Source organism: Spermophilus citellus (assembly GCF_964194105.1).
Source record: "Spermophilus citellus genome assembly, chromosome: 15".
Classification (NCBI taxonomy): domain Eukaryota; kingdom Metazoa; phylum Chordata; class Mammalia; order Rodentia; family Sciuridae; genus Spermophilus; species Spermophilus citellus.
In genome coordinates this window covers 86,311,240-86,322,197 of record NC_138195.1, presented here as the reverse complement: position 1 = coordinate 86,322,197, position 10,958 = coordinate 86,311,240, and the positions used below count along the sequence as shown (strand labels likewise).

The window sequence follows — 10,958 nt, the reverse complement described above, 5'->3', positions numbered from 1 at the left end:
AAATAGAAATAGTAAATGGATGCTCCCAGGGACCCGATAGAAACGGGAATCCACACGAGGTCAACAGGAAAAAACAAATCAAGACACCCAGCTCCCTGCCTGGATTCGTTCTTTTTAGGTGACGAGGTACAAAGAACACTTTCCTGGTGAAGTTAGGGAGGAGACCATGGCTCCTCCGGCCCCGCCCCTCCGAGGCCCCGCCCACACCACGCCTCCGACAGGCCCCGCCCCTCCGCCACGCCCACTCCGCGGCTCCCGCGTGCACTGAAGATGGCGGCGGCGGTGGGAAGGTTGCTCCGGGCCTCGGTGAGTGGCTGCCGGCTGGGACAGGTGCGGAGATGCTGCGGTGGCTCCGCGACCCGTTTCCCAGGCAGGATCTTGCCCTCCTGGGCCCGGGGCCGTCCGTCTTCCTTGGAGGGCGCCTGCAGGTCACGGACCCAGAGGCCTTCGCCTGGAGGGCTCCCTGCGCCTGCGCAGTACCGCCTCCCCACCCTCTGCTCGCGGTCGGGTCCCGGGGTCCCTCCGCGCTCCCGGGTTCCTGCTCCCCTTAAGCACCTGGTTATGTTGCTGGAAATAGGCGTCCTGGTCCGTGGTCCTGCTTCTGTCACCGACTCTATGACCTTGGGCAGGTGACTTCGCCTTTCTGAGCCTCAGTTTACTTTCCTCTAAGTTGGAAAGAGTGATGCCTAAATCGAGGCGTTGCTGCAGCATGGTCTTAAATAGTGGATGGAAACACAGAGTGCTGCAGTAACAAAAGCCACTTTCTCCGCCCACCCTGGGTGTTCTCTGTTACCTGCTTTTCTCCTCGTGCCCTCTTGCTCCCCAACCTCCTCCTTTCTCATCGTAGGGTTCACGGCAGGCCCTGTCTCTTTCCTGCGTCATGCTGGATGTTAGTTGAGCAAACATTTCCCTTGAGCCCTGTCCAAACTTTGCCAGAGGCTGAACTGTGCTCTACTTATTTGCTTATCTTTTGGGCTGGAAAGACCTTGCCTTTTCTAAGGAAAACCTTGACATAACACACGTGCCAGATAGTGCAAGGTAAGGACTTAAATACCCAGGGCCTGGCCAGGTCTCCCTAATTTTTTAACCTTCAGTGTTGCTCTTAAGAGTATGGAGTTTTTGATTCTTGAGTGTTTGTGTTCTTAGTTTCCCTCCACCTTACAGTCTTTGCTTTTTTTTTTTTTTTTTTTTGGTACCAGGGATTGAATTAAGGGGTACTGAACCACACCTCCAGCCCTATTTTGTTATTTGTTTAGAGACTGAGTTGCTTAGTGCCTCACTTTTGCTGAGACTGGCTTTGAACTCACTATCCTCCTGCCTTGAAGGAGAAGGAAGCAGAAGAGAATATCAAGAACATGGGGACTCAACCCATGCTCCTAAGAGTTTTGGATGTGGTATTTGGTTCACAGGGACAAGGACAGCTGAGGCCATCATGGACACGAAGCCCTTTCAGCAAGGCCAGCCTTTAGTCACCATTTGGAAAGGCTTTCTAACAAAGTGTTTCTCTTTCCAGGTTGCTGGACATGTGAGTGCCATTTCTCGGGGCATTTCTGCCACTGCAGTCCTTAGGCCTGTTGCTTCTAGAAGAACACATTTGACAAATGTACAGTGGTCTGGCTCTGCTCTATCAAAATTCACTTTTAGTACCAGTAAGTGTTACTGTGCCATGGTTGGACTCAGGTATAAGGAAACACAAATTATTCTCTCTGGACAGGACAACAGCGCTGACCCCTGGCTACCCATTAGACACTCCTAGGAGCTTTTGTTTTGATGGGGCAGCCTTGTTAACTAAGTACTCTACCACCGAGCTACTCCTCAGCTCATTTTATTTCAGCCACCTGAGTAGCTGGGATTACAGTCTATTGCACCCAGCTCCTTGGAGCATTAAAACACATAGCATGATGGTATTCAGATCCATGAGAAATTGTGTCCAAACAGTAGGTAACTGACCTCATCAAAACTTTAAGATAAACCTATCAGAAAACACTAAGAAGAAAATGAATAGACAAAGCCAGGCTCAGTGGCATGCTCCTGTAGTCCCAGCTACTGAGGATGCTGAGATAGGAGGATTGCAAGTACTAGGTCAGTCTAGGCAACTTAGTGACACTCTGTCTAAAATAAAAAATAAAAAGGGCTGGGGATATAGCTCAGTTATAAAGCATCCCTGGATTCAATCTGCAGTACTTGCCAAAAAATCAAAAAGAAAAAATGAACAGGCAAGTCATAATGTAGGAGAAAATATTCGTAAAATATATATATCTAACAAGGATGATTATCTAAGAAAGCTAAAGAAATATAACAGCTCAATAAAGAGACAAACAACTGGATAAAATAAAATAGCAGTGCCTTAGTCCCACCCCCAGATAAATTAAGTGACTCTGGTAAGACCACTAGTTCAGTATGTTTATTTACTTGTTAGTTTATAGGTGGACACAATATTTTATTTTTATGTGGTGCTGAGGATCAAACCCAGTGCCTCACACATTGTTGGCGAGTGCTGTACCTCTGGGCCACAACCCCAGCCCTAGTTCAGTATATTTTAAAAGTTCGCTGGGTAGTTCTAATGTGCAGCTAGGACTGAGAATCACTGAGGCAAACTGTTCTTGCCTGTGTTGCATTTCCTTATTGGTTGCCTCTGTTGAGAGGCATGGGGGCACTCAGGTGCCTTCTGGGCCGACTGTGTAAGAAGGGATGTGAGCAGTTGGTGGCCACCACTGGGAATCGAATCTGTCTGCTGGCACCAGCTGGCCACTTGGGAGCCAGTCCTATTCAGTGGCATCCTTCAATATTTGTGTGAACCTTAGACATTTTTGAGCTTTCTACTTCGTTCTCTAAACTGGACTTTGTGAAGATCAGCCTTGGATAACAAGTGATACTTGAAAATTCCTCCTTAAGATTTCTCTTGTCCTTGAGAAATGAGTGTTTAATATGTAATGGTTTGAGGGGAATGTTCTAAAGTTTCTCACAATTTTGAAAATACATCTAGTAGTTATTTGATGCCAGAGGCTTGGACCTTTCCTCCACTAGTCCCAATCCCTGGCCCCAGCAGCTCCTTCTGTTTCTCTTGGTGTCAGTCCTAGGCAGTTTAACGCTGGATCTCCTTTGTCCCTCATTCCCAGGCAGAAGCAAATCCTCTTTAGCTTTTTTATTTTTACTGAGGTGCTGGGGATCGAACCCAGGGTCTGGTGCATGCTAGGCAAGTACTCTACCACTGAGCTACACCCCCAGGCCTCCTTTACACTTTTATCATATCTTTTGCATCCATTCTTTTCTTTTTTCTTTCTTTTTTTTTTCTGTTCTCTCTGCCACACCTCAGTACCTCTCACTGAGATAATTGAAATCACCACCTAACATCAGTTTTACCCGCCTGCCAGACTTATCTGCTGGAAAACAGCTGTCTGGGCTCATCTCCTGTAGAAGAACCTCCCCTGGCTCCCAGTTCTCTCTCTCTGACTGGCCTGGCCTGGCCTTCCATCATTCTTGCTTGCTGTGTCTCCAGCTCTTCTTCTCTCCAGACCTTTAGATTCTGTTCATTCTAACCAAATTGCCATAGGCAGTTCCTTTGACACACATGTCCTGTTCCTGCCATTCCTCCATACCTTTGCCCTGTCCGCTCTAGACCTGGCAGAATCTGAACAATATTTAGAATCCCTCCCCATGTCTCTTGCCTTCTCTAGTTCTACCCCTACTGCCTTTGTCTTCCTCTGGTTTCTGGAGCACTTCCTTTTGTTCTCGTCTTTGTCTTTCTATTTATTTATTATGGCACTGGGGATTGAACCCTAGGGTGTTCTACCACTCCTATATCCCCAGCCCTTTTTCATTTTTTATTTTGAGACAGGGTCTCCCTAATTGCTAAGGCTGGCCTTGAACTTGAAATCCACACCTAACTGTTTTGTTCCTTTTTGAAGTTTCTCCATAGCACTTTGTATTGAGTTTGAGCACAGTCTAGAGGCCCTTGCTCATCTCATCTTGCACCTGCCTTGTTCCAAGTGTATTTTATTTTTTAACTGACAAATAATATATAATATACAATGAAAACATTGTGTGTGTTTATGAGGTACAATGTAATGTTTTGATATAGGTATACAATACATTGTGGAGGGAAAATTTACTTAAGATATACATTTTCATTCATACTACTAGACAATTTATATTGCAAGTTAATTATCATGGGAAGTTTAAATACAATCAAATCAATGCTGTGTAGCAAGTGGTGAACTCATGTGGGTGTGGGTTTTTTCCAGGCTCCTCCTACCATGCTCCTGCTGTCACTCAGCACGCGCCCTATTTTAAGGGTACAGCTGTTGTCAACGGAGAGTTCAAAGAGCTAAACCTTGATGACTTTAAAGGGAAATACTTGGTGCTTTTCTTTTACCCTTTGGATTTGTAAGTGCAATTTCTGTCACATTTTCCTGTTATTTTATTTTATTTTTTTTTTTTTCAGTTGCTCTTCTAGTTCAGGGGAGGACTCTTTCTGGCCACTTGTCACTGATTGCCTTGTTAATCTGGGGCTACTTTACAAGTGGTAATACAGCAGGAGGGAGTGGCATTACCTTTGAAGGTGCATTTTAATGTGGCTCTGTCTTGGGGGCTTTGGAGCAGTGGTTCCCTAGACCAGTCTTTGCAGATGTTTTTGCTGGTCTAAGGAAAGACTAATGATAATAAATTTTTGTTCTAAAGCTACTTTATTTAGGTACAGTTTTTAAAAGCATTCTTAAAATGTGCCCCCCACTTTTGGTATAATTCCTTAAACAGGACAGTGATAGGAGATAGTAGGTCTTTTTCGGGTGTTAACACAGGAGTCTGGTGAGGATGGTTAACCGATGTGCCTTTTTCACCTGTGAGCAAATCAAGCTAGTTTTTAGACTACTTATTGTTCAGATTTTAAATTCTTGATATATTATCTGATGAAACGTTTTACTTTTTTTCCAAGCACCTTTGTGTGTCCTACGGAGATCATTGCTTTCAGTGACAAAGCCAATGAGTTTCACGACGTGAACTGTGAAGTGGTTGCAGTCTCGGTGGATTCGCATTTCACCCACCTTGCCTGGATCAATACACCCAGGAAGGTAGGCTCCTGCTCACCTCATCTTGCACCTGCCTTGTTCCAGGTGTATTTTATTTTTTAATTGACAAATAATATATAATATACAATAAAAACATTGTGTTTACGAGGTACAATGTAATATTTTGATCTAGGTATACATATACATTGTGGAATGATTACATCAGGCTAACACATCTAGTACCTCAAATATTTATCAGTGGTGAGGAAAATTAAAATCCTCTTGTTTACCTGTTTTGGAACATACTGTCATTGGCTGAAGTCACTGTGCTGTGCAGTAGTTCACCGGAACTTAGTCCTTCTAACTGTAACTTTGTACCCGTTGCCCAGCCTTTCCATTTCCCAACTTCCCCAACCGTTTATAGGTCTCTCCCTACCTGGAAAGTCTGCTGAACTGTCTGTTTCCTGATGTATATGCACAGCTCACTACTCTTGTATTTTTCATGGAAACAGACTGTTGTGGAGACAGGCTCAGCAAGCAGGGGACTTGGTTGGAGTCTGTTGGCCTTCCCTCAGGCCTGTACTCTGTGGATCCCAGGTACCCTGGGTGGCATGTCGAACTGTGGTGATCTGTGTGATCAGTATTGCCTAGAACTTTGCTTGGAAAAATCCAAATTTCTAGCTATGCTGTAGGACCATCCATATGGAAGTATTCAGTGTCTATTATTCTAATTTTTGTGTTTGAGAAATTGGTCTTCAATTCAAAGAATGTTTTAAGAATTAGGAAAAGAAAGGTCTGTAGTATCGGCTAGGTTATTAAATCCTGCCTCTGGAAGGCACTTCGCCTTTGTGCCTCAGTGTCCTCATCTGTAAAGTAGTGTCTGCTCCAGGACGAAGTGAGTTAGCAGGAAGAATTCATTCCTGCTCTTACTGTTACCTGTTGACACTTTTGTGGTCTCAAACATTGTTACATGGTCAAAAAGGTTGTGAGAGTAGCACAGACAACCAGTCACCTTTGTGTTCTTATTAGAATGGCGGTTTGGGCCACATGAACATTGCTCTCCTGTCGGATTTAACCAAACAAATTTCTCGGGACTATGGTGTGCTTTTGGAAGGTGCTGGTCTTGCACTCAGGTAAGAGTCTGTTCCTTATGAATTCAAAATGGTTTTCCATGTTCAATATCATCCTACACGGACCCTGGCAAAGTGTTTCTTGTGTTTTTGCTGTGGTGGGATGTTTTATTTTTCCTTTTGTTGGTTTTTTTTATTTCTTGTGATTTTGCTGTGGTGGGATGTTTTATTTTTCCTTTTGTTGTTTTTTTTATTTATTTATTTTTTTACAAAAAAATTTTTTTAGGAAATCATTTTTAAAAGCAAAAATTCCTTAATTTTAGTCCGAATAAGCATTGATGAAATTCCTCCTGTGAGAACCCGGCAGTCTCTCAGAAGTAGCCCAGACAGGTGTGCCTCATCCACAGCCTGTGTCTGTTCTGGAGAAAGCTGTCCATGTCTCCATGGGCACACTGCTCCCGACCTCTGGGGGCCCCTACCATGCCCCCCCCCGCCACCCCCCTTCCTGGCAGCAAAACCCTCAGGCTATTTGGAGAAGGCGCTGTAGCAGGGCAAAGAGGCCACCTTCTGGTGTAGTGACAGAAATATCCCTGGAATCAAATAGATCTGGACTTGATTTTTTTTTTTTTTTTAATCAGCTACTTAATGGCTGTGTTTCTTTGAGAAAGCTATTTACTTCTTGGAGCCCAGTCTGCCTTTAACTACAGTGAAGATGAATATCTCACAGGTTGGTGGTGGGGCAACTGGAGCTTTTAGTGAAGTTCCTGGCAGCGATTGCAGCTGAGATCTGCCTCCAAATGCCATTTCTGCCCTCCCTTGATCTGTGATTAAACCTCGACTCCTTTGGGTGTGAAAAGCTTTCAGTCTCCCACAGTCGCATGCTCAGATGCAGCCTTCTTGGGAGGAGGGGAGCAGAGCGTTAAGAGCTACCCTGCATCCCGAAGCTTATGGAGAACAGAGTGGGATGAGGGAGGACTGGGCGGAAGTTGACCTCAGGAAGGAGGGCCCCACCCTCAGGTACCTCCCTGTTTTGCTGGAGTCACCCTGAACTCAGGAAACCTGCCCTCTCTCTCTTTGCTACCCTCTGACCTGCTCTCCTCCTGGGTTACACCTGAGAGTTTAGCTCTGGGCAGCTCCTGGTTGATGTCAAGGTCATTGTTATGTCCTTTAATAAATCACAAGCTGGCTCCCTTGGAGGTGGCAGTAGCAGGAGAAAGAATGTTGGCTGGCTTTTTTCAGGGTCCCTTTCCCCGTGGGGTCTTTATGATTTTTAAGTTAGCCCCCACCAGGGTCAATATTGGGATTACCAATGATCTTTAATCAATCTAGTAAGTTAACCTCTCTGGAGTGTGTGGGCCCTGTGTCCTCCCTGCTCTGCCTCTGCTGCTGCCAGAAGCACTTACCACGGCTGGTTCAGCCTCAAAGCCGAGCCCCCTAAGCACCTGGCCTGGGGAGGGACAAGCCCCTTTCACCTGGAGTGTTCTTGAATGTGTCTTTTCCCCGAGTGACTAACACTTGGACTTCCCACACCCTTAGGAGAGGGATGCTACAACCACTGAGTTGGGTGTACTGTGTGCATCAGAGCCTGAAAACAGTCACCATGGGGTGGGCAGCCTGCCACACTACCACTGAGTGACCAGTCGTCAGGAGCCCACATCTGCTCGGGTGGACTTGAAGCCAGCTTGCTCTGGCTACAGATATTTCCCATGGGATTTCCCCCTAACCATCCAATAATCTGCTCATTTAATAAGTATTTGTTGGATACAGATAAAATACATCTCTGTCCCTTCCCCTTTGCCTGTGGTTTCTTGCCAGGGTTTGATTCAGCTGCCCAAAGAATGCTGGCCAAGTCATTAATAAGTAAAGAAGTCTTTGCTCTCTCTAGTCCAGTGACTTTCAGATACTATGTGACGTTCAGGGACTATCCTGCATGTTTTCCATGGTGGCCTGGTTCAGTCCTGCATCATTATCTGTCCTTAATAAGAGATGATAAGCTCTTTATACATTATATACTCCAATTTTAAACATATGACAGCGCTTAATTTAATAAATGTTACATTAAAAGGAGAATTAAAGACAGGAAAGGGTGGTAGTTAGTTGTTTCAGTTCTGGTACTGTTGTGTTACTGAGGAGAAATTCTGAAACTCTGCAGAGGTCTCTTCATAATTGACCCCAATGGAGTCATCAAGCATCTGAGCGTCAACGACCTGCCCGTGGGCCGGAGCGTGGAGGAGACCCTGCGCCTGGTGAAGGCCTTCCAGTTTGTGGAAACCCACGGAGAAGTCTGCCCAGCAAACTGGACACCAGATTCCCCTACAGTAGGTTCTTTTCCCAAAAGTAACAGGATCTGGCACAGGGTCCCAGGTCCTCTCTGCCTCAAGGGCATATCTATCAGAGGGAGCCTATCAGGGGACCAGGGGTAGACTGTGCAGTGGGAGAGGCTGTGGGGGTGGGGGTGGGTTTACAGAGCCAGAGATCACATATTTTAAAGAAACAGGCTGATTTTTAAAAATTGTAAAGAACACCAGGCATGGTGATACACACCTATAATCCCAGCTACTTGGGAGGCTGAGGAGGAGGATTACAAGTTCAAAGCCAGCTTGGGCTGGGGAAATAGTGGTACAGTGCCCCTGGGTTCAATCCTCAGCACTGCAAAAAGAAAAAAAAAAAAAAAAAGAAGAAGTTTAGGTTAAAAATTGGGAACTTATCAGCTTCCAAAGTCACTGTTACACATTTATAAAATATTTTTGTATTTTCAGATCAAGCCAAGTCCAGCGGCTTCCAAAGAGTACTTTGAGAAGGTGAATCCGTAGATCATGGCCCGTGCCCCTGCAACTTCTGATGCCAGGAGAGAGCCACAGCTGGAACCTTTTTAGCATTGCAAAGATGATTATTTATAGAAGGAAAAACCTAATTATGCTTGTATTTATATATATCACTCTGAATGTTTTTGTTTCTGTGACACTGGCTAAGCCTTTCTAACAGTAATTGCTTAACATCAGGAGTCACTGGGATCATCTTGATGGCTAGTAAGTTTCCATAGAAGGCCTGGCTTCTGTTTCTTAGATCATGTCTTTAGTGGATAAAGGAAACACTCTTTAGCCTTACTTGTTGTACCTTTGTCTACGTCTAAGTAGCACAATAAGTGCTTAAAGCTTCTGATCAATGGTCCTGAAAATTTCTTTTTGAATTTCTTTGTATTAAACTGCTTTTTTTTCAAGGTAACAGAGATCATAAGTTTTACATTATTAACCTCAGCAGTCCAAGTTAACTCTCAAAATGGAGATATATGTGATGGAAAGAACTGTGAATCATGTTATTTAAAAAACATGGTGGCAAAGTGACATAACTGATCATGCATGATCCCTATCTCTGAGGTTTATTGTTTACATAGTTGATGAGGTGTGATTATAAAGGATATATATTGAATTATTAAACCCAGGGATTGCTTTGACATTATTTTAATTATTTGCTTTCTTGAAGTGATCAAAGTGATATGTATTATAAAAAATAAATGTTTAAAAATATCTGCATCTTTTTTTTTTTTTTTTGGTACTAGAGATTGAATGCAAGGCTGTTTAACAACTTAGCCACATCCTCAGCCCGTGTGTTTATTTTTATTTTTTTTAATATATTTTTAATTATAGGTGGACCCAATATCTTTATTATATTTTATGTGGTGCTGAGGGTCAAACCCAGTGCCTCACGCATGCTAGGAGAGCATTGAACCTCTGAGCTACAACCCCAGCCCGTGTTTTTATTTTTTGAGACAGGGTCACACTAAGTTGCTGAGGCTGGCTTTGAACTTGCTATCCTCCTGGCACAATATTTGCATTTTTAACATCAGCTGTTGGGTCAGCTTATTCTGGGCTCTACTCCTCCTCCTCTGATTACATATCAACAAATAATCATTGGGCATTTAACACAGGAGCCACTTGCAGGGAACTCATTTAGGGGCAAGACAGATATGGAAACATTGTTTCAGTGGCGACCATGTGCTAGGCACTGCTATGGAAGTTTAAGAATGAATAAAAAAGACCCTGCCTGGGCTGGGATTATAGCTCAGTGGTAGGGGCTTGCTGGCATGTGAGAGGCACTGGGTTGGAGTCTTAGCACCGAATACAGAAAGCAAAACAAGGGTCCATTGACAACTAAAAAAAAAAAAAAAAAACACCCACTTTATGCACTCAATCCAGAGGGAAAGCACAATAAATAATAGAAATACAGAGTATTAGGAAGGAAAGTAGGGCGAGGCAAGGGTCTGGAGCAGAGTTGCAGGGTTCTAGGTAGGGTTGTCAGAGTATGCTGCTATAAAGATTCAGTTTTCTAATCTAAAAATGAGGACAATAGTTGTGCGTATCTCAGGGTTTTTATGAGAGTCAAATGAGAGGAAAAAGGAAAATGAGGGTGGTGGGGGAATAAGGGTTTTCCTGGCAGAGGCATGGAAAGAGAACTGAGGCAAGGGTGAGCTCTGGGTGGAAGAAGACTTGCTAGGAAGACAAAGGTGGAGCATGAATAGTGAGAATAGCAATAGGGCCTCACAGAGGGCCTCTTGGGCAAGATAAGGACTTTGGAATCTGTTGTAGAACAGGGAACATTTATCTGAAAGGTTTTGGGGGAAAAAAATTGACAACCTGTGTGGCTGGGGTTGTGGCTCTAGGCCCTGGGTTCAATCCTCAACACCACATAAAAATAAATAAAATAAAGGTATTGTGTCCAACTACAACTTTAAAATAGACTGAGGGCATGCCTGTAATCCCAGGGACCCAGGAGGCTTTAGCAAGAGGTTCACAAATTCAAAGCCAGCCTCAGCAACTATGTGAGGTCCTGAGAAATTTAGCAAGACCCTGTCTCTAAAAAGAGCTAGGGATGTGGTGTGGTG

General features: G+C 44.2%; 1 protein-coding gene across 1 annotated transcript; it reads left to right on the top strand.

The window, feature by feature from the left end:
- Positions 1–204: 204 nt before the first annotated feature.
- Positions 205–9,603, top strand: PRDX3 (peroxiredoxin 3). Its single transcript, XM_081267965.1, has 7 exons — positions 205–306; positions 1,514–1,649; positions 4,245–4,386; positions 4,934–5,069; positions 6,036–6,139; positions 8,229–8,394; positions 8,836–9,603. Exons 1-7 carry the CDS (start codon positions 271–273, stop codon positions 8,887–8,889), a joined length of 774 nt encoding a protein of 257 aa, XP_081124091.1. The 5' UTR covers positions 205–270; the 3' UTR covers positions 8,890–9,603.
- Positions 9,604–10,958: the final 1,355 nt, after the last annotated feature.

Excerpts from the sequence above, each read along its gene's own strand:
- PRDX3 (XM_081267965.1), top strand. The coding sequence starts at position 271 with ATGGCGGCGGCGGTGGGAAGGTTGCTCCGGGCCTCG. Across the intron at positions 4,387-4,933 it reads TTCTTTTACCCTTTGGATTT|CACCTTTGTGTGTCCTACGG; the intron begins GTAAGTGCAATT and ends TTTTTTTCCAAG. Across the intron at positions 6,140-8,228 it reads GGTGCTGGTCTTGCACTCAG|AGGTCTCTTCATAATTGACC; the intron begins GTAAGAGTCTGT and ends GAAACTCTGCAG.